General features: G+C 42.4%; 1 protein-coding gene across 3 annotated transcripts in view; it reads left to right on the top strand.

The window, feature by feature from the left end:
- Positions 1–7,354, top strand: part of AP1S3 (adaptor related protein complex 1 subunit sigma 3) — an 83,284-nt gene extending 75,930 nt beyond the window's left edge. For all 3 annotated transcript variants that reach the window (XR_013519406.1, XM_054257986.2, XM_008999574.5), the window contains one exon: positions 5,979–7,354. Coding sequence is in view for 2 of the 3 variants with exons in the window: in XM_054257986.2 (XP_054113961.1) it covers positions 5,979–6,014 (36 nt within the window). In the remaining variant the exon portion in view is untranslated. The remainder of the gene's footprint in view (positions 1–5,978) is intronic.
- Positions 7,355–24,204: the final 16,850 nt, after the last annotated feature.

Genomic DNA, 24,204 nt, shown 5'->3' with positions numbered 1-24,204 from the left:
TTTTTTTTTTTAAGTGGCATTTGGCCAGACACGGTGACTCACTCCTATAATCCCAGCACTTTTGGAGGCTGAGGCAGGCGGCTCACTTGAGGCCAGGAGTTAGAGACCTGGCCAACATGGTGAAGCCTTGTCTCTATTGAAAAAAAAAAAAATTAGCCAGGCATGGTGGCGGACACCTGTAATCCCAGCTACTTGGGAGGCTGAGGCAGGAAAACCACTTGAACCCAGGAGGCACGGGTTGCAGTGAGCTGAGATCGCACCACTGCACCACCTGGGTGACAGAGCGAGACTCGAGACTCCATTTCAGAAATAAAGAAAAATAAAAAACATAATAAATAAATAAAACTGGCATTAAAACTGTTTTTTCTGCTATGTGGAAGAGGGTGATTAGGTTAACAAAACACCATTACCTGTGAATTCCCAGCAGCTGTTTTAGTGCATCTTTGGGCTGATTACTTGCTTCCACCCAGCCAGAGAATCAGTCCTCTGGTGAATGGATGTGAAGGAAGACATCTATTTGAGTGGGTGCCACAAACAGCTGCGTGTGCCTATTAGCAGTCCAATGGATTCATTACCAGAGGAGTCTCACCTCAAAAAATGCATTTAAACTCTCCAATGTTGATTTGGCTGTCTCCAAATGCCACAGGGAGAAAACTTTACAAAGTATTTGAGAAATCAGTGGTTTGGAAATTTCACAAAACTGTTTTATAAAATCTACTGGGGGTTGGGGTAGGCAGAGAGGGAGGAGGTTTTTTTAAATTCTATCCTCAGGGTCCTGACTGTGCAATCTCCTAACAAGAGAAACAGACTTTTAACAGGGTCTTTGGCACTTCGGTAATTAAAACTGAATTGGGGGGCCAAGACACACCTGGGTTAATCTGAAATCCTCTTAAACCAGGAAGCACCTATAATCCCAGCACTTTGGGAGGCCGAGACAGGCAGATCATGAGGTCAGGAGTTTGAGACCAGCCTGGCCAACATGGTGAAACCCCATCTCTACAAAAACAAAAACAAAAACAAAAATTAGCTGGGCATGGTGGTGGGTGCCTGTAATCCCAGCTATTCAAGGAAGCTGAGGCAGGACAATTGTTTGAACCTGGGAGACAGAGGTTGCAGTGAGCCGAGATTGCACCATTGCACTCCAGCCTGGGCAACAAGAGCAAAACTCCATCTCAAAAAAAAGGTGGTTGGAAATCTGGTGTTGCTAGATTTAAATCTAGGAAGTAGGTATTTCAAGAGTGAGCTCTTTCACAATTAAACGCTAATTGGCAGTTCATGTTCCTGGTGATTGAGTGGAGGGACTTGATGGGTAGGTCTCAGGGGACCTTGCATTTAGTCCCAGTGTCCCTATTTAGGTGAGCAGGCAATGTCATGGCTGCCATCTCAATTTCTTCTGTTGCACTAACAACACTTGCCAAATACAGAGAGTGTTACTAGTGTTCTCTTGAGCTCTGGTATTCGAAGTCAATGAATATTTTGGGGAGCTTGTTGAGAAATGGACTTGTTTATCTTGCCTGCTTAAGAAGTTTAAACTGGATAAGAGCCAGTGATATACTTGCATCAAGGAAAACAATTACTGCTTTTTTTTTCTGTCCTTTGGAGCTAATCATATATTTGTAGTTACTGAAGGTTAAGGGAGGCCTTTGTGACATTGCTTTAGCTGTGAGAACAACTGTCCCCCTTAAGTAGCCTTTAAAGACTTTTCTCTAACTCCTACTTAATAACAGTTTCTTAGAATAGTAATAACTTTTAAAAAGCTGCACCTTTTGGGAGGCTGAGGTGGGCGGATCACGAGGTCAAGAGCCAACATGGTGAAACCCTATCTCTACTAAAAATACAAAAATTAGCTGGGCGTAGTGGCATGGGCATGTGGTCCCAGCTACTCGGGAGGCTGAGGCGGAAGAATCACTTGAATCCAGGAGGTGGAGGTTGCAGTGAGCCGAGACTGCGCCACTGCACTCCAGCCTGGCGACAGAGCAAGACTCCATCTAAAAAAAAAAAAAAAGCTGCACCTGCCTGCATATTTAGTAAGAAGACAAATAACCTAAAATCTCCAGATGTTCAAAGCTTATTCTGAGTGTGCAGTGACTAGATGTTGATAAAAGGAGAAGAAGGAAATGTTTACTTGGTTGGGGATACTTATTTGGGGGTACTAACAATATGGACAATGGCACAAAGTTATTGGAAGGAAAATAAAACTCTCTGGCCAAGCACAGTGGCTCATGTCTGTAATCCCAGCACTTTGGGAGGCCGAGGCGGGAGGATCACTTGAGGTCAGAAGTTCAAGACAAGCCTAGCCAACATGTCGAAATCCCATCCCTACTAAAAATACAAATATTAGCCAGGCGTGATGATGAAGGTCTGTAATCCCAGCTACTTGAGAGGCTGAGGCAGGAGAATCGCTTGAACCAAGAAGGCAGAGGTTGCAGTGAGCCAAGATGGCGCCACTGCGCTCCAGCCTGGGTGACAGAGTGAGACTCTATCTCAAAAACAAAAACACAATGAAACTCTCAAAGGAGGTAGTGGTTATTAACTGCAGAACTTGCAATACGTGGGAGGGACAAACAGTGTGTTTTACCTGACTAACAACCTGCCAAGAAGGGAGGCTCAAGGACAGCTGCAGTGGCTCATGCCGGTATTCCCAGCACCTTAGGAGGCCCAGGCAGAAGATTGCTTAAGTCCAAGAGTTTGAGGTCAGCCTGGGCAACATAGTGAGAACCCTGTCTCTACAAAAAAAGATAAAATTAGCCATGTGTGGTGTGCACCTGTAATCCCAGCTACTCAGAAGGCTGACGCAGAAGGACCGCTTGAGCCCAGGAATTTTGAGACCAGGCATAGTGAGAACCTCATCTCTACAAAAAGTAATACAATTAGCCAGGCGTGGTGGTGTGCACCTGTAATTTCAGCTACTTGGAAGGCTAAAGTGAAAGGATCACTTGAGCCCAAGAGGTTGAGGCTTCAGTGAGTGGTAATCGCACCACTGCACTCCAGCCTGGGTGACAGAGTGAGACCCTGTCTCCAAAAAGGAAGGGTCAGATTGTATCTCAGGAGCAACAGGATACCGTGCGCCCTCGTGTGGATGCATGTGAAACTGCTAGATGCACCCAACACTGTCATCCTTAAGAGTAAACCATTTTATCAGCTAAGCCAAACTACAATGCAATAGGAAGTCACAACATGCACTGAGCTGTATGCATAAGAAACACCACAGAGCTAGATGTAACCAGAAGAGGTCCCGAGATACAGACTCCAGTCCCTGTCTTGCGAATATGAGGGCAACTAAGGTTCTGCCAGCTCTGAAAGTCTGCCCCAAATCTTTAAAGTAGCAAGATCAAGAAAATACCAACTTTTACCTTGCTGGTTTACACAGCTTGAGTAACAGCCTGGCTCGGCTCACACGGGGCAGCCAGTGTGGTGTTTAGCAGACTGAGTCATCTGGCGGTGTGAGCAGTGCCAATGACTAGAGGCCACTGAACCACAAGGACAGGAAAGTGTCAACTCCAGACCCGTCTCAAGGCTGCAGGCAGGGTCTAGCGATGCCCTCATCTGGTCATGGGTTTTTGTCAACATTGCAAAAGTAAGATATTTTAACTGCAAAAAGTGCATAGCCATACAATGCAATATATGCTAGAGGAGCGTCAAGCCATTAATTAATGAAAATAACATGCAACTGATTTTTATTTGGTGGTGTCTGTCATCTTCAAAGTTCATAATCTGCGGTCATTTCTTTTCTCATCCCAAATATACTTTATATCTGATTTTGTATTTGTAACTTTGTATTCCCACTTAAATGGTATACACTCTAGATTCCACAAAACCAGCATGGGCCAATGGCCTGTGTGATCCCTCTGCTAAGTTAAAAGACATGGGCAGCATCTGTAGAGGGGTAGAGAGGGGTACGGGGCTCTCAGCCAATGCCCATTTAGGAGGTGAGAGCTTTATTGAGTAAACATGGATGACTGAGCACAAGTATTTCTCAGCAGAGGAACTGTGGAATTCTAGATAGAGCTGGTGAAAACCAGTTAGAAAATCTCTTTCGAAGATAAGGGCAGACTTCTAGCTCTGCTATCTCCTGAACAATCTTGCTCGGCCAGTAGCCTTGCTCTCTTCCGCCCATATCAGTTAGTGGACTTCCTGGCAGGTTCATATGAATCACATACCCTGGGGTTTAAACTTAAGAACAGGTTGACCTTGGATTGCTAAATGAGCGAATCGTGACTCAAACGAAAGAGACAGGTGGGCTTTTTGTTCTCTCGAGCTTTCTTACTGATTCAACCTGAGGCTCTGGTGTGACACAAATATAGATGTTTATAGTAGGAGAGAGTACAAGAGAAGGCCCATCCGTCTTGTATGGTATAGGACCAGCAACATCACTGTTAACTTTGAACTCTGCCTGTACTCGTGAGTCTGTTCAAACATTTTTTTTTAAATGCTGAAAAAAAATTATGCCTTAGCAAACTTAGTAACTGATGGGCAATATAAAAAGAACAAGATCATGTCCTTTGCAGGGACATGGATGGAGCTGGAGGCCATTATTCTTAGCAAACTAACCCAGGAACAGAAAATCAAATGCTGTGCGTGTTCCCACTTATAAGTGAGAACTAAATGATGAGAACACATGGATACATAGAAGGGAACAATACACATGGGAGCCCATCAGAGGGTGAAGGTTGGGAGGAGGGAGAGGATCAGGAAAAATCACGACTGGGTACTAGGCTTCCTACCTGGGTGATGAAATCATCTGTGTAACAAATCCCCAGGACGCAAGTTTACCTATATAACAAACCTGCACATGTAAAAGTCAAAAAGAAACGTAATTTGTTTACTTTGGAGGATGGATGCCTTTGGAAACATAGAAATTATATATTTTTTTCTATGAACTTGGGAGAGAAGTAAAGAAATTTCTAAAAATTTTGGTCTGTTTATCTTTTTCTTTTTTTTCTTTTGAGATGAAGTTCCACTCCTGTTGCCCAGACTGGAGTGTAACGGTGCAATGTCGGTTCACTGCAACCTCCGCCTCCTGGGTTCAAGTGATTCTCCTGCCTCAGCCTCCTGAGCAGCTGGGATTACAGGTGCCCACCACAACACCCAGCTAATTTTTGTATTTTTAGTAGAGATGGGGTTTCACCATGTTGGCTATGCTAGTCTTGAATTCCTGACCTCAGGTGATCCACCTGCCTTGGCCTCCCAAAGTGCTGGGACTATAGGCATGAGCTGCCATACCCGGCCTGTTTATCTTTTTTGTCTTGACAATACATATAATAAAGATGTTTTGCACAATATAGGTAACAATACATATGTTATACAAATATAATTCAGAATTCTCTAATACATACCTGGATGTGGTGGTCTTCATGATGATTTTAGCAAACATGTTTTTCTTAAGTCAACAGTGATATCTTGGCAACTTTGCTTTAGCATTTCTCTCTCTCTCTCTTTTTTTTTTTTTTTTTTTGAGATGGAGTCTCATTCTGTCACCCAGGTTGGAGTGCAGTGGCACAAACTTGGCTCACTGCAACCTCCGCCTCCCGGTTCAAGCAATTCTACTGCCTCAGCTTCCGAAGTAGCTGGGACTACAGGTGTGCGCCAACACACCAAGCTAATGTTTGTATTTTTTTTGTAGAGATGGGGTTTTGCCATGTTGGCCAGGCTGACCTCAGGTGCTACACCCACCTCAGCCTCCCAAAGTGCTGGTGTTACAGGCGTGAGCACTGCGCTGGCCAAGCACTACTCTTACCAGACATTCATTTTATGATCACACTTAACTTTTTCTCGGTTGAAAGTTACTTAATTCCAGCCATATGGATGTGTATACAAATTATACTCAAACTTTGATTAGAATGCAAAGATTTTATATCCATGTATCCTTTTGACAACTCGTTTTCAACTACGGCAAATAAATAAAAATGCCGATTTCACAATCTGCTAAGGGATGTGACTTAAAGGGAAGATTGTTCTAATTTATTGTTCTCTTTCAGACATTGGAAGAATACATGAACAAGCCTACATTTTAACTGGAAATCTACCTGAAGACTGGAGCCCACATGTTATGAAGCTGTAAATAAGCAATGCTTCCCATCCGGTTTTTTGATGAAGCCTCAGGCACCATGCCAAAAATAACTTAAAGGGATTTTTGTTAACTAACAAAAGTTAAAGTTGTTTAACATATTTATAATTACTATGTGTCTGTATTATTAAAAAAAAGAAAAACCCGTGTGTCTTTATTATACTGTATAAAAGTCCTTGAAGCTCTGAATGTTTAAAAACCCCACAGACAAGATTTGTAATGTTTTAACTCCGTCTTATATTTTTAAGCTCCTTTAGATAAATTTGCTGCAATTTTTTTGCATTTGATCCTCTACTGACAGGTTGAAAAATATGTTGTAATAATCCATGGTTTTGAATGTAAAATATATACGATGTCGTTAATACTTTTTCTAAATGTTTAGTTTTTTAAATTGTATAATAATTCAAACTTATGTTGATAGTGCAGGTGATAAATAATGCTAGACCTTTTTCTTTTCTTTTTTTTTTGAGACGGAGTTTCGCTCTTGTTACCCAGGCTGGAGTGCAATGGCGCGATCTTGGCTCACCGCAACCTCCGCCTCCTGGGTTCAGGCAATTCTCCTGCCTCGGCCTCCTGAGTAGCTGGGATTACAGGCACGCGCCACCATGCCCAGCTAATTTTTTGTATTTTTAGTAGAGACGGGGTTTCACCATGTTGACCAGGATGGTCTCGATATCCTGACCTCGTGATCCACCCGCCTTGGCCTCCCAAAGTGCTGGGATTACAGGCATGAGCCACCGCGCCTGGCTGCTAGACCTTTTTCATACACTTAATAAAACTGTTATTGCAATTCACGTACAAAGTATCTGATTTTAAAGTGCTGAATTCATTTATTTTTTTCAGAATTGGGGTTAAGAAAATAACCAAAGAGTATAGAATTTAATAAGTGTTTTTGATGCTTTAGAAGCTGCTATCCTGACTGAGGTTTTAATTTATCTTTTAATTGAATATAAGGGACGTTCCAGTAAGGTTTTCTACAAACCACATATTTATTAAGGTTCATAGAGACCTAGAGATACAGTGTCTATGGCTTCCTTTATTATTCTAAAATAGTGTAAGGGTTAATAACAATAGCAGTAATAATTATTGCTGCTATTTTTTAAATTTAATGTTCCAAGCTGGAAATTTCATTTCAAATATGTTTCAATGTATCTCTAATACTTTGAAGATTTACTATATGGCTTACTCAGAGCACTTAAGATTATCACAGCCTATATTGTGGATTCCTTTCCTTCTTTTTATTTTCTCCCGCTTTCTTCCCTAAATAAAAGATTAACTGCTGACCATTATTGCTGTGAATATATTACATTTGTGCTTCCTGGAATGAAAATTCTGTGTAACCAGGTACTAACAGTGATCAAGCATATTGTGGGGAAATAGCCTGTAGGGCGGGCGTGGTGGCTCACATCTGTAATCCCAGCACTTTGGGAGGCTGAGGTGGGTGCATCACTTGAGGTCAAGAGTTGGAGAGCAGCCTGGCCAACATGTTGAAACCCCTTTTCTACTAAAAATACAAAAATTAGCTGGGCATAGTGGCGCACACCTGTACTCCCAGCTACTCAGGAGGCTGAGGCAGAATTGCTTGAACCCAGGAGGCAGAGGTTGCAGCGAGGCGAGATTGCGCCACTGCACTCCAGCCTGGTGACAGAACTCACAAAACAAAACAAAACAAAACAAAAAAATTAGCCAGGTGTGGTGGCGGATACCTGAAATCCCAGCTACTCCGGGCATGCGTTGGGGGCGCTGAGGCAGGAGAATGGCTTGAATCTGGGAGGCAGAGGTTGCAGTGAGCCGAGATCACTGCACTCCAGCCTGGGTGACAGAGCAAGATTCTGTCTCAAAAAAAAAAAGAAGGAAAAGCTTGTAGTATTCTGTCTTGGTGCCTGCTATTTGGTGTTTTACCTGTGTATGCTCAATGTTAGTTTCGAGGCCTGGTATCATTCATATCAGAGTGGTTTGGGACCTTCAGTGATTTCCTAGAAGAGTGTGTTTCCTGTTGGATTCTTTAGAAGATCCCATCTGGTAGATTTTTAGAGAAACTTATGGAAAAATGTTCTCTTTAGTTCATCTCAGCAGACATATTTAGGGAAAACAGCAAAGCAAGCAGGAGAACAAAGGGAAAGTCACCAATTCCTCAATATAACCATCAAAGGAAATAATTCAGATTAGTACATAAAATAATCATTAGGCTTTTACTATCCAATATTTCCTCAACCACATAATTATAGTTACGACATCAGCTTGAAGTATATCATTTATGATTGATCACTCTTTTGCTTATCTTCAGTTTTGTGGTTTAACTTATTAATGTGGTAGAATCCTTCCCTTGCCGTCCCTTTCCTCCCCTCCCCTCCCTTCCCTCCCCCTTACCCCATCGCCCCTCTCCTCCCCCTACCCTCCCTCCTCACCTCCCCTCCCCTCCCTCTTCCCCCTCCCCTCCTCTCCCCTCCTTCTTCCCCCTCCCCTCCTCTCCCCTCCCTCCCCTCCCCCCCTTCCCCTCCCTCCTCCTCTCCCCTCCCTCCCCTCCCCCCCTCCCTTCCCCTCCCTCCTCCTCTCCCCTCCCTCCCCTCCCCCCTCCCTTCCCTTCCCCTCCCTCCTCCTCCCCGTTTCCCTCCCTTCCCCTCCCTCCTCCCCCTCCCCTCCCCTCCCCTTCCTCCTCCCTCCTCCCCCCTCCTCTCTCCCCACTTCCTTCCCTTATTTTTTGAGACGGAGTTTTGCTCTTGTTGCCTAGGTTTGTGTGCAATGTTGCAATCTCGGCTCACTGCAACCTACGCCTCCCTGGTTCAAGCAGTTCTCCTGCCTCAGCCTCCCAAGTTGCTGGGATTACAGGCATGCATCACCATGCCTAGCTAATTTTGTATTTTTAGTAGAGACAGGGTTTCTCCATGTTAGTCAGGCTGGACTTGAACTCCCAACCTCAGATGATCTACCTGTCTCAGCTTTACAAAGCGCCAGGATTACAGGAATGAACCACCACACCTGGCCGAATTCTTTATTTTTCAATACAATTTTGTAAAGATGGACCTCGTGTAAATCCATCACATTTTTTCTGGTTCTTTTGAAATTTGTCACCATATTTGGATAATGGTAGCTCTTGAACCTCAATCAAATATACTACATATATTGATAATTCTGTATTAGACACTCTAGCTATGCACAGGCTTCTCAGACTTCCTATCAATGTCACACATAGAAAGTAAATATATCTCAGCCAAGTGAGGTGGCTCACACCTGTAATCCCAGTACTTTTGGAGGCCAATGCGGGCAGATCACCTGAGGTCAGGAGTTCAAGACCAGCCTGGTAGGCATGGTGAAACCCTGTCTTTACTAAAAATACAAAAATTAGCCAGGCATGGTGTTGCACACTTGTAGTGCCAGCTACTTGGGAGGCTGAGGTGAGAGAATTGCTTGAACCCGGGAGGTGGAGGTTGCAGTGAGCTGAGATCATGCCATTGTACTCCAATCTGGGTGACAGAGTGAGACTCTGTCTAAAAAAAAAAAAGGAATTAAATATATCTATATGGCACAATGGGGTAAATTTGAGAAATTTTAGGGACATCTTACATGGGCCTACACTAAAATAATCATTGTGTTTTCTTTATGTTATATAATTAACGTCAGATGACCAAGGGAAAGGGAAGATAGTAAATATTAAATTTCTATAAAACTTCCAAAATAAAATATTTTAACATCTTTAATGAAGAATTCGGTGTGCTTTCATGAATATACTTTTTTAAAGTCAGATTTGATGCTTGAAATATGCATAATTCCTGGCAACGTCTCTTTAATAAGGCCTCTTTATTTTCTTGGTACCTACCACCAAGAAGCTACTTCACAAGTAAGTGGTAGCAAATGGGAGAAGAGCATTGATTGTTTTTGCTCCTACTGACTTTTCTCATCATTCGCCTACATTTTAGTAATCTGATCTTTTTACCTGTAATTAATCATGGGATCATTCTTTAAATCTAGTGACAGCTCCTTTTCTTTCATTAACAAATATGAAGTCCACAGTTCTTGTGATAAAGCAAATGGATTTTTGATTCAAACTTTTTTCCATGTCAAACCTCTGAAAATAATGATTAAGCTTTTGTCAAATGTATTGTTCTAACCTTTTTTTTTTTTTTGAGACAGAGTCTCACTCTGTTGCCCAGGCGGGAGTACAGTAGTGTGATCTCCACTCAATGCAACCTCCGCCCCGGGGGTTCAAGTGGTTCTTGTGCCTCAGCCTCCCAAGAGGCGGGGATTATAGAAGTGCACCACCACACCTGGCCAATTTTTGTAGTTTTAGTAGAGATGTTGTTTCACCATGTTGGCCAGGTTAGTCTTGAACTCCTGACCTCAGATGACCCGCCCACCTTGGCTTCCCAAAGTGCTGGGATTACAGGAGTGAGCCACCGCCCCTGGCAGTCGTCTTCTTTAGAATTCATATTATAATACCTATGAAATATCATTGGTGAACTGTGTTTAATTTCACCTTTCTAAGTTATAATCAATAAACGTTACTGGTAAATTTTACTAACAATGTGCTTATTCACAATGGTCCCTGAAAATTTTTGATTAAGTTCATTCGAATGTTGGGGGATACGAGCAAAGCAAACCAATGAATATTCTCCAATAATCTGCAAAGGAGGACTATTACTTTTTTTTCAGCTCTTATTTTAACTCTTGACAAATTATTGGCAAAATCTTACCCATAGCCCATGTACTTGGGTATTACGCAGTGATCATCTATTTTGTCACATATTGCTAAAAATAGAAAGGTCTGTAACATCTAGGGCTTTTTTTTTTTTTTTTTTTTTTTTTGAGTCAAGGTCTAGCTCTGTTGACCAGGCTGGTAAGCAGTGGCATGATCACAGCTCACTGCGAACTTGAACTCCCAGGTTTAAGGGATCCTCTCACCACAGCCTCCCAAGTAGCTGGGACTAGAGTCATGCACTACCATGCCTGGCTGATTTTCAAACTTTTTGTAAAGATCAGGAGCCTCCCTGTATTGGCCAGGCTGGTCTTGACCTCCTGGGCTCAAGAGATCCTCCTGCTTTGGCCTCCCAAAGTATTGGGATTACAGGCATGAGCCACCATGTCTGACTTTCTCAGGCTTTATTAGACTCAGCTTCTGATAGAACCACTTAATGTGGAATTCAGTCCTACACATGAACTTTCGATATGTTCTTTATGAATAAGCTCACACATAACCGAATCTCAGTGTCTTTTCCTTGCATCTGTGTCGTCAGCACATACTTTATGCAATGTTTCCATTATATTAAACTTATTTAAAGTGTTCATTTACTAAATAACAAGGATCGATTAACCTGAGATGATCTATTCACAACTTAACCTTTCTGGATTATAATTATTTCCATATCTTTGACATGTTTTCTATGCAGTGATAGTATTATTCAAAAGTGGCACTTTTTCTCTTTCCTTTGATACATGTTGAGGATTTCCACACATATTGGTAACCTGAGCAGTTCTGCAATTGTGTGAGTTACATGAGCTTTTGCTATTGTTAGCTGACTTCATAACTAGGCTTATGAGACATACTTTATATACCTCATGTTGTTATAACATTTTTAAGAATTAAAAAATAGAGATGAGTTCTCACTATGTTGCCCAGGTTGGTCTTGAACTCCTGGTCTCAAGTAATCCTCCTACTTTAGCCTCCCAAAGTGCTGGGATTACAGGCATCAGCCACCACGTCCAGCCTGCTATAACTTCTAAAATAACTTCATTTCTTATATTATACTTGCCCTTGTTTAAATTGTTATTTAATCTTGTGTGTAAAACGATTGCTTAGTAGAGAGATGCCAGTATAATTTACTTGACACTATTGCTTTACTTGATAACATTTTGAAGGAAAGAAGACATTTAGGCTGAAGAAAAGGAGGAATTATGAAGAACTTGGTTCCACACGTGAGATACTTCTCATCCTGCATCAGTAGTGACTTAAACTCTTTTTTGAATATTTTTTTGTGTGGGGGATCTGTTGAATTTGGGAAGCCTCCAGTTTTAATAAAATTTTTTATTATTTTGGAAACATATCTGTAAACATAGGACTATATAAGTGCAAAGAATAAAGAACTAAGGAGCTTGCACACATTTGTAGTCAGAAATTAAGTTCAAAAAATAACTGAGGTTATTTGCATTCTTTAGTATGCAAAATAAATTGAAAAATTAAAGTGCAATAAAATGTAATTTAAAAAATGAATGCAGTTAACATTGAAAACATTGAAATATTAATTATCATTTAATAAAATAAACATCAAAAAAACATTAAAATATAAGTATTTTCACCTATGTAGGATTAAATATATTTCAGATGATCTGTCCTTTATAATGAATTGATTTAATAATGTTTTTCTGTTTTTAGAGATGAGCATCTTTTTATTCCTGGAAATAATTTTTTAATGAGATTTTATCAAGCATTAGACTATGACTAATTATAATATTCAAAGCCAAAACCAAAATGATGGATAAATAAATGAATAAAACAAGGCACATTAATAGAAAACAATGAATAAAATCAATTACGGGTTCCATTTGAAACACTTAATCTCATGATAATAGCAATAATAAAACAACTTGTACATACTTTATTAGTTGAACATTTATTAAAAACATAAGAGCATAGAGCAAATTAAGTTGGAAAAAAATTTAAATCTTTTGCATACAAATAACCCCAAGAATAGTAAATCATAGAGTATTAATAAAATTAAGCCAGTTGATAATTTTAGAAAGTGCTTCATGTGCAGAGATGTTTATTCAAGTCTTCTCTGCTCTCTGCCAGTGTTTTTGTTTTTTGAAATGGGGTCTCACTCTGTCACTCAGGCTGGAGTGCAGTAGCACGATTGTAGCCCACTGCAATCTGGACCTCCCAGGCTCAAGTGATCCTCCCACCTCAGCCTCCTGAGTAGCTGGGGCTACAGGTGTGTGCCACCACATTTGGCTAATTAAAAACAAACAAAACAAAACAAACGACAACAGCAACAAAACAACAAAAAGAACTATTGCAGAGAAAGGGTCTCAGTATGTTGCCTAGGCTGGTCTCAAACTTCTGGGCTTCAGTGATCTTCCTGCCTCAGACTCCCAAAACGTGCTGGGATTACAGGTGTGAGTCACCATGCCTGTTTGTCAGTGACTTTTATATTCAAAATATTTTGAGCCAAAATACACAAGTACTGAATTTAGGAGTTTTTCTGAGACAGCCATCCAAATACTATTCAAATATTATTTCAACTCTTGTGAACTTTTGAATCAATAAAAATAGTGATTTCCTTTTTTATCTCTATGATTTTCAGCTATCAGTCTCAGAGCAAACAGGTGGGCCACAGTAGACTGGCTGTGATGTTCTGAACCATATGACTGAGTATCACATTTGTGTTTAGAGTGTCAAAATGGAGTAGGAATTAAGGACTTTCATGCTGGTCCTGGCTATGCCACTCTGGCAAGGCTTTCGGACTGGCTCTTTGGAATGCACGGAATGTTAGAATCAGATGAGATCGTAGAGTATTCTAAATAACTCAATATATATAAGAGGGAAGAATAACCATTGCAGTTACATTTGTGTTTTGATCAAGTCCCAGAGATAGTCATTTGTTTAATTAAACTTTGTCTTGATCAGAGGGGTTACCCCAGGAGAGTATTTGATGAGTTTGGTGTGAAATACAATCCTAATGACATGTAAGCATGTTTTTCACTCTTTTAAATGATACGAGTGAAGAATATTGAGTGGTCTTTAGATGAAAGATGTCATTCTAAGAGTAGAAAGAACCATACCTGGAATATAGGCAAAAGAGGAATTACAAATTTGTATTGGCCGGGTGCAGTGGCTCATGCCTGTAATCCCAGAACTTTGGGAGGTTAAAGCGGGCAGATCACCTGAGGTCAGGAGTTCGAGACCAGCCTGGCCAACATGGCGAAACCCTGTCTCTACTAAAAATACAAAAATTAGCCGAGCGTGATGGCTTATGACGGTAGTCCCAGCTGCTCTGGAGGCTGAGGCAGGAGAATCACTTGAACTGGGGAGGTAGAGGTTGCAATGCACCGAGATGGTGCCACTGTACTCCAGCCTGTGTGACAGAGTGAGACTCTATCTAAAAAATAATAATAATTAAAATTAAAATTAAAAATAAATAAAAACAGGTTTGCGTTGTCTAATTTTGGAGGTGGGATTTCTCATATGTTTCAGAAGGAAAGGGGAGAACAGAGGAAGAATACATTTTTAGCTGGTATGGAATTCGCAACGCCTCTTGAAGATCGGTTTATTCATGGTGGAATTACAGCTAGTAGAATGTGGGTTGAAGTAACGCATGCCCACTGCAGGTCTGGCTCATAAAACTCTACCATATGAGACCCTCCATTCTCTGTTTACAGCTAAACAAAAAGACTCCAGGACCCAGAGAAGGCAGAGCCATGAGATGGGGGAATCTATAAAAAGATTGTCAAGAAAGCCAGCCAACTAGGACAGTCACATTGGACCAATATATCAGTGGAAGTCAACCTCTATTGTGTTACGCCACTGTACTGGGGTGTTCACAGCATTCAGCCTGCCCCAAGCACAAAACAACTGTGCGCTACCATCGGCAGGATCATGATATGTGAAATCAAGTTTATTTACAGAAAGTGGACAAATAAAGCATCCTTTAGAGTTAACGCAAGTGACCAATTTCCTGGAAAAGAGTGGATAATAAGCATGATTGGGAGAGCAGGCTTCTAAGAAACGGACACCAAAATGTAGAAGTAGAAAGACTGTGATGTTGCCATTACATGTCATGTCAGTTTCATAGAGGCAGAAATTGGGTCCCACCGGTTACCCTGCACCTGCATACAAATTTTGTTTAGTTGTCACTGTATAAAAAATTAAATCAATTATGGTATTTCACATACAAATAGCCTTTTGTTTTTTCTTGGAAAACTGTAAGGGCTGGTAATATTGAGCCTGCACTTCTTCATGGCAAGAATCAGCTGAAGCTGGAGGCTTGCAGTGGAGGGTCTCATATGGAAAAGTTTTATGAGCCAGAGCTGCAGACCTGTTTCCCACAGCCCCTACCACTGCACCTGCCCCCTTCTCTGATTTCTATACTAGCCTAGCCCTGGGTGTTTTCTTTTTCTTTTTCTTTTTTTCTTTTGAGATGGAGCCTTACACTGCCACCCAGGCTGGAGTGCAGGGGCGCCATCTTGGCTCATTGCAACCTCTGCCTCCTGGGTTCAAATGTTTCTTGTGCCTCAGCCTCCTGAGTAGCTGGGATTACAGGTATGTGCCACCAATCCAGCTAATTTTTGTATTTTTAGTAGATATGGGATTTCACCAGGTTGTCCAGGCTGGTCTTGAACTTCTGACCTCAGGTGATCAGTCTGCCTCAGCCTCCCAAAGTGCTGGGATTACAGGCCTGAGTCACCATGCCTGGACCCCTGGGCATTTTCACTTGACCCCTATGCTAGATTTTTACTCTACTGCTGTTGTTGCAGGCGCAGCCCCCTAGGTTGCCTTTGCGACCCTCCATGATTTGAGTGCTTCCGTACTTTTAAATCACATACTCACTCTCCTTCAAAGTTCCTTCAGGTCGATGTATTATTCTCTTCTTTGCTGTTGCTTGCTCTGTTCATTCCTTTTACCTAAATGTTGTTCATTCCATCTCCTTACATCCAGATTCTTTAACACCCCACTCAAATGCTACTTCTTCATGAATCCTCTCTTGTTCCATTCTTTCTCCCGTCTCTGAATTCCCTTTGCGTTACATCTATGCCTCACACGGTACTTAATTTATCACTTGTAATATTACATTACAGATATTTAAATATAAGTCACCTAAACATAAAAAATCCAGGATGAGTGGGAAGGGTGTGTGTGTGTGTGTGTGTGTGTGTGTGTGTGTGTGTGTGCATGTGTGTTAGCGAGAGATAAATAACTTTTCTGAATCTCCTAATGGTGTATTGATGTCTTGCATACATTGACACAGTTTCTCACAGCTACCAGAATCGAATCTAAAACCTCTCCTTTAAAAATATGTATTTTTTCTTTTATTTTCTTGTTTTTAGACAGGGTCTTACTCTGTCATCAAGGCAGAATGCAGTGGCATGATCTTGGCTCACTGCAACTTCTGCCTCCCACGCTCAAGTGATCCTCCCACTTCTGCCTCCAGAGTAGGTGGGACTACAAGCACATGCCAGCTAATTTTTGTATTTTTTTTTTTCGGCCAGGCACAGTGGCTCATGCCTGTAATCCTAGCACTTTGGGAGGCTGAGGTGGGTAGATAACCTGAGGTCAAGAGTTCGAGACCAGCCTGGCCAACCTGGTGAAACCCCATCTCTACTGAAAATACAAAAAAAATTAGCCAGGTGAGGTGGTGGGCGCCTGTAACCCCAGTTACTAGGGAGGCTGAGGCAGGAGAATCACTTGAACCAGGGAGGTGGAGGTTGCAGTGAGCTGAGAGCGTGCCACTGCACTCCAGCCTGGGCAACAAGAGCAAAGCTCTATTCTTAAAGAAAAAAAAAAAAAAGAAGAAGGGGTTTTTTTCCATGTTGCCAAGGCTGGTCTTGAACTCCTGAACTCAAGCAATCCTTCTGCCTCAGCCCTCCAAAGTGCTGGGATTACAGGCATGAGCCACGGCGCCTAGCCAAAAGGTATATTTCTTTTAATACTGCCAAACTAGAAGATTTTTGAAGAATCACAAGAAGTTCTTGAATCTAGCAAGTTGTATGGTCATTTCTAGATTATATTGTCAAATAGTTATTTTTTGATCAACAGAGTTTGTACTGTCGCTTATGTTGTCTTCAATCCAGAAATAACATTAAAATATTGTACTTCTGAAGCATGACAGGATTCTAAAACATCAGGTGACAGGTGACACGCCACTGTCCAAGACTTTTTCTGTTCTGTCTACCACTGGGTCCCTACAAGCCATTGCCTGGCACACAGAAAGATATCAGTAACTGCTTAAAGATGGATGATAGAGAACTAACATGGTGATTACTTGGTTGCAGCTGTTCTTGTGATAAAATGATCAAAATTAAAACTGAGAACTTAGCAGTGGCACTATAAGGATATGTTTTCTTTCTTGTGAAATAGACAAGAGGTTTGGAACCAGAAGTTAGTTAAACTGCCACATTTCTGAGCCAGCCTTCATTCAATACCATTTACATGCATGACACACCAAGCTTTTATGTTGAAGCCATTCATCTGGGTGGGAAGCCCGTTGCCAAGTCCTGCCAGCATGATGAAAAAGAACCTGATGGCTTGTTGATGTGATTGTACAAAGAGGAATAGGCTTTTTTTTAAAAAAAAATATGATTCAAGTCTACCCAAATATGTGCACTTTTTGTATTTTTTAATGTGTCATGTGGATTACGATTTTAGTGCAGGATTATTATAGGGGATCACTTTTTAAGATTGGAAAACGTTTTGATTATTATTATTTCCAAGTCATGAAGTAGAAAGCAGTGGGATGCTAATTCCTCTCTGTCTCTTCAGTCTTCCTTTTGTCCTTTGCTACAAAAATGTGTTGATGCTCTCAATGCCATGTGAGATCTGTGTAAATGCAAGTGATGTGAAGATAAAGCCTAAGAAGGCAGATTTCTAAACAAAAATGGAAAATACCTTTAAAAGAAGCTTAACTGTAGCTGAAAGTGGTAGTTGCTATGAGAATCATTGACTACCAAGTACATTGTATACTAGACCTAGCTAATGCATTATTCATAAGAGACAGGACAAGTAGTTTCCCTCCTTCTTCTCCCCGACGCTTCCTTCCTTCCCTCCCTCCCCACTCCCCTCCCCTCCCCTTCCCTTCCTTCCTATTTAGAACAGATGAGCAAGTGAGAGAAAACAGATAATAGTAAAAGAGAATAATATTTCATGTTAATAAATGTAAAGATTCCCCGTTTCATTTGTGCATTTTGTGCTCTTGCTTATAGATGGAAATGTAGCGAAACAAGAATTCAGAGGTAACAATTGTAAAAAGGGCTGAGAACCAAGTTAAGGCTCTTTATATAGTATTGACTTCTCTCAATTGTTCTTTTTTTTCTTTTGAGACAGTCTTGCTCTGTTGCTCAGGCTGGAGCATGGAGTATAGTGGCTCACTACACCCTCCACTTTCAGGGTTCATGATTCTCCTGCCTCAGACTCCTGAGTAGCTGAGACTACAGGCATGCACAACCACATCCGGCTAATTTTTGTATTTTTAGTAGAGATGAGGTTGCACCATGTGGGCCAGGCTGGTCTCACACTCCTGACTTCAAGTGATTCACCTCCTTGGCCTCCCAAAGTGCTGGGATTATAGCTGTGAGCCACCGCACCTGGCCATCGATTGTTCTTAATAATTGCTTTTTAGTGACAAAGGCAAATTATAGGCATAGGAAATTAGGCTTAGTGGGTCTATGTTGTAACCAAGTGTTTCCTTTGGAAGTGTATACTATGGGAGTAGCTTCTTCACTCTCAGCTTCCAATAAAAATCACACTGCAAAAACTGCCAGTTAGAATGGCGATCATTAAAAAAATGTGGAGACAACAGATGCTGGAGAGGATGTGGAGAAATAGGAACATTTTTACACTGTTGGTGGGAGTGCAAATTGGTTTATCCATTGCGGAAGACAGTGTAGCAATTCTTCAAGGATCTAGAAATAGAAATTCCATTTGACCCAGCAATCCCATTACTGGGTATATATCCAAAGGATTATAAATCTTTCTATTATAAAGACACATGCACATTATGTTCATTGCAGCGCTGTTTGTAATAGCAAAGACCTGGAACCAACCCAAATGCCCAATGATGATAGACTGGACAAGGAAAATGTGGCACATATACACTACGGAATACTATGCAGCCATAAAAAACGATGATTTTGTGTCCTTTGTAAGGACACGAATGAATCTGGAAACCATCATTCTCAGCAAACTGACACAAGAACAGAAAATCAAACACTGGATGTTCTCACTCATAGGTGGGTGTTGAACAATGAGAACACATGGACACAGGGAGGGGAGCATCACACACTGGGGTCTGTGGGGGGAGCTAGGGGAGGGACAGTGGGGGTTGGGGAGGTTGGGGAGGGAAAACATTGGGATAAATGCCAGATATAGGTGATGGGGGGATGGACGCAGCAAACCACCTTGCCATGTTTGTACCTATGCAACAATCCTGCATGTTCTGCGCATGTGCCCCAGAACCTAAAGTACAATTTAAAAAATGAAGACAAATAAAACTCAACAGAAAATTGATTGGGCAATCATACTGGTGTCTCTCTCTCTCTCTCTTACTCTGTCTTTCTCTCTCTTCTCATCCTTAGAGAAAGCAGAATATTCAAATCAAGACTGCAATCTGTGGTCAGTCTGCCCTACACCAGGACTTCCCAACCCATTTGCTCTGCTATGTGGGGGTGACATAAATATAGCACAGGTGACCTGAAGGTATTGATCCTTTGGCCCCAGAGGAGCCTTTTTTCTTTACCGAAGAAAATGTACCAAAAATAGGATTATTTTCATGAGTACCATGACATGAAAAGGTTGGGATGCTGTGCCAGAAATTGCCTTTTAACAACTAGTCTTACAAACGTCACCTTATGGAGAAGACTTAGAAAAGTAATAGTATTAATATGACAGTCCAGAAACCCCAAAGGTACTGAGCTGTCACACATGCACTGAGCCCTCCACTCAGATTATCGTACCTTTTTCTCTCCTGCCTTGGGAATGCCCCACTCACCATTGACCTGGTAACTTTTGGTCACCACCCAGGGCTCAGCTCAGTGTCAGCTCCTGTGAAACTATCCTCATGACTCCCTTCCCCAGCATTAGTGGATGTTATTGGGGACCATAGGAGCAGAGAACACGGTGGCTCATGTATGTGAACCTACATGGACACCAGGCTGACTCTCCCTCAAAACTGAGCTTCTGCAAGACAGAGGCTGTGAGCTGATGTTGCTATCCAAATGGATTCCTTAATGTTAATTATGTCAATGCCTATGTCACACTTTCAAACTTCACATGGTGGGAAGTGCATTCAAAGCATAAGCCATGGGCCTCCCACCCACCACATCACCACATCCCCCTGGACACATTTAGCTGTAGAGTCGGGGTCCTACTATTCCTTTTTGGTCATATCGTACAGTGGTACAATCATACAGTGGTATGATCTTGGCTCACTGCAACCTCCACCTCCCGGATTCAAGCAATTCTTCTGCCGAAGATTCCTGAGTAGCTGGGATTACAGGCATGCACAACTATACCCAGCTGATTTTTTATATTTTTGGTAGAGACGGGGTTTCATCATGTTGACCAGGCTGGTCTCGAACTCCTGACCTCAAGTGATCTGTCTGCCTCCACCTCCCAAAGTGCTGAGATTACAGGTGTGAGCCATTGTGCCCGGCCATCCTTGATATTGTTGAGAGCACCATTTGAGGAGATTTGCTTTTCTTTGCTGACAACCTCTTAAGGGTTAACTCTGTGTGTCTAGGTTGCTCAAACTGCACATTTAAAAACCTGCCTCTGAGCTTCTAGAATGTTCTGCCTGATAAGCGTGTTCTGCATGTCCTGGTCTTGGGCCATGCTGTATCAGTGTGGCCAGATAAGTTAATCCTAACTTTGTGATTTATGGCAAACACTGTTTTTGCTCTGGGTGAGGGGCCTGGAGTCTGGGTAGCTGAGGTCAGTCACATGGGTGCCGCATGCCTAGGTAACTGGTATCTAGGTAAAACCTCAAGACACCAAGGCTTGGTGAGCTTCCCTGGTTGGCAAAACTTTGCATACATTGCCATAGGTGGTTGCTTGGAGAATTAAATGCATCTTCCCATGACACCACTGAGGGGAAGCTAGAAGCTATGCCTGGCTTCTCCTGGACTTCTCCCCATGTACCTTTTTCCTTTTCCTCATTCTAGTTTAAATGCTTTCAATGCAATAAACTGTAACTGAGACTTTAACAGCTTCAGAATCCTGTAAGTTCTTCTAGGGAATCATCAAGCCTGAGGGTAGCACTGGGGACCCCCGACACAACTCAGTTGAGATGTTATTGTTCAGTAGTTTGGTATGTGAAAACAATTATGGAGGCTGGGCACGATGGCTCACACCTGTAATTCAAGCACTTTGGAAGGCCAAGGCCAGTGGATCACCTGAGGTCAGGAGTTGGAGATCAGCCTGGTCAACATAGTGAAACCCCGTCTCCACTAAAAATACAAAATTAGCCAGACATGGTGGCATATGCCTATAATCCCAGCTACTCAAAAGGCCGAGGCAGGAGAGTTGCTTGAACCCAGGAGGCAAAGGTTGCCGTGAGCCAAGATTGCATCATCATTGCACTCCAGCCTGGGCAACAAGAGCGAAACTTCATCTCAAAAAGAAAAGAAAACAATTATTGATACCAGGAAAGAGACAGTTGGAGGGAAAATCTGGGAAGGTATTTTGGGGGCAGAGTGCGGTGGATCTGTGAGGTCAGGCCTTCTCAATTTACTGGGATTATGTGGCGGGAGCCAGAACTGACATGGCTGGGTAAAAGCTCTCAACCAATATTTGAAATTAATACACTTCAGGCTTTGTTTCTTCTGACTCAAAAGGTATCTCCATGTTCCCAGGGGAAGGGGGACAAAGTAAGCAAAGGGTAAGTATGTATGACTGGTAAGTTTGCTGATTTGGGGGTTCTAACTGCCCAGGGCAGCTTGCCCATCAGCCTTGCTAGGACTGCCTTGCTGGGAGGAGGGAACGTGGACCTACGTGGGACTGGCGAGAGGCAGCCTTGCCCAGCCTTGCTAGCTGCTCAGCCTTCCGAGGCCGCAGGAATTGCTCTACAGAGGCCATTTAGCAACATCTCGAAATTAGCACCTAGAATTCCTGAGTTGATTGATAAGGTGGGTTTTGGATCTGAAGTGCTGGGGTTCATGACCTGTCTCTGTCCCCTCAGCTGTGTGACTTCTGGCAGGTAACTTCTCCCTGCCTTGGTTTCCTCATCTCTGCTCAGGACAGGGTCTGGCACCTGGTAAGTGTTCAACAGATGCTAGCTGCTCTTCTTGGTTTCTCTTTTGGATCTCTCAGAAGCGCTGTCCTAATCCTATTGTAGGAAAGAGGTTTTATGTAGCTTCATTGAAGAAAAAGACCCAGAACTTGGACACCATTTTGTAAGCTGGTTATAGAAATTGCACTTCAAGACCAGGCACAGTGGCTCATGCCTATAATCCTGGCACTTTGAGAGGCCGTGGAGGATGGATCACTTGAGGCCAGGAGTTCAAGACCAGCTTGGCCAATGTGGTAAAACCCTGCCTCTACTAAAAATACAAAAATTAGCTGGGGTGGGGGATATGGGGGAATGCAGAGTGTGGGAAGGATAGGGGGTTTGGTACACGTCTGTAATCCCAGTTGCTCAGGAGGCTGAGGCACGAGAATGGCTTGAAACCAGGAGACAGAGGTTGCAGTGAGTCGAGATGGTACCACTGCATTCCAGCCTGGGTGACAGAGTGAGACTGTCTCACAAAAAATAAAAAAATAAAGAAGTTGCGCTTCCATACCATTTCTTACATATTATATTCAAAGGAGAGGGTTTCTTTCTGTAAACAAGTTGAGGTGTGTTCCCCAGTGGTCTTCCCTCCCCACTTCCCTGTAGGTTCTCTCTTAACTCCCTTCCACTGCTTGCAACTGGGAAGGACAAATTCTTGCTTTACCAAACAAAGCAAATACAGGGCTAATATCATCCCTGATGCCAAAGGACAAATCCGACAAAATAGGAACTTAATCACACACCAACTCTTAGGTTTAAGATAATCTCTTCTTTTGACATATTCAGGATAACCCCAAAATGATAAGGCTCACTTTTGCCCAGGTTCAGAAGGCCACAGGCCAACTGTGATCCCTAGAACACAGTAGTCCACATGTGCTGGGAGTCTGATGTGACCTGCCTACCTTCTATGACATGATACAGCCAGGCTGCCCCTCCACAAGACAGTGAACAAGGCATAATATAATATTTTATTTCTCTGGGGGCTATGGACTCCATTTTCAAACTCTTAAAAGATGAAATATTATTGGAATGGTTAAAGAAATGAATAAAAATTCCTAGCAAAATTTGTTTGTCTTCAACAAAAATTCAAATGGTATTCAGAAAAAATGAAAAGTAAAAATAATAACCAATATTGGGTGACACAGATAAACAGCATACGCCATGGAAGAAGAATTTATTAGTGTGAGTAAAATGTTCATATCTGTTCCCCCAGGAATTCTGAGACTCTAACTCAGGGATCTGCAAATTATGGTTTTTGGGCCAAATCCAACCTGCAGACTATTTTTGTGTGGCCAACCAGGAAGGTAAGAATGGTCTTTACATTTTCAAAAGATCATTAAAAGAGAAAAGAGAGGAGGAGGAAGAGGAGGGAGGGAGAGGGGTAAGAGAAACTTCTGCGTGTTCAATGCAGGCGTTGAATAAACTGCCTATGTTAAACTTGTTGATATTCTGCCTTAAATGGAAAGAGCTTTGCTTAAAGGAACGGGCCCTTATAGCTCCTGATATAAGGAGTATTCTGGCTTTTAGGACACTTACAGCAGAGAGGTGACACCAGGGTCACACCCTCTAGCCCAGAAGACTATTTTCTCCCCTGATGAGGAAGCTTCTCAGTTTCCTAGAAGCCTGCAGCACCCCTTGTTCTGCAGAGCAGGTATGGATAGGTGGCATTCTTATGCTCTTTAACTGAGTTATATGTCTTTCTGAAACCAAATACTATAAGGTATTGATACAGTATGTGGGGCATGGGGAGGCTAGTGCTGGGAAAAGAAGGGCAGTGTCCCTGGCAAGAACTCTACCTTCGGGCCTGTGCCTGTGGACCTAAGTGAGAACAGGCACTCCTGTTTTTGTGCCCAAATTTTCCAAGACCATCTGGCCTGCTGTGCCCTATTCATGTGCCCATATAAACCTGAGACCTCAGCGGGCATAAATACAAGTGGTTGAATGTCCAGAGCAGCAGAGGAACACACAAGCAGTCACCAGCAGACCAGCAATATCAGAACAATGTGGCAGAGAAAGAGAGAAGGGGAATTGACCAGGGGCAGTCAGGGGAGAGTCCAGCTGCTGAGCAGCCTGACTCCAGGGGAAGACCACCTTCCCACTCCATCCCCGCTTCCTGCTCCCCATCCACCTCACTGAGAGCCACCTCCACCACTCAATAAAGCCTTGCAT

The sequence above is a fragment of the Callithrix jacchus genome, chromosome 6, assembly GCF_049354715.1.
Source record: "Callithrix jacchus isolate 240 chromosome 6, calJac240_pri, whole genome shotgun sequence".
In the NCBI taxonomy this organism is placed as follows: domain Eukaryota; kingdom Metazoa; phylum Chordata; class Mammalia; order Primates; family Cebidae; genus Callithrix; species Callithrix jacchus.
The sequence above is the reverse complement of the archived record's forward strand: the minus strand, read 5'-3'. Positions and strand labels throughout refer to the sequence as shown.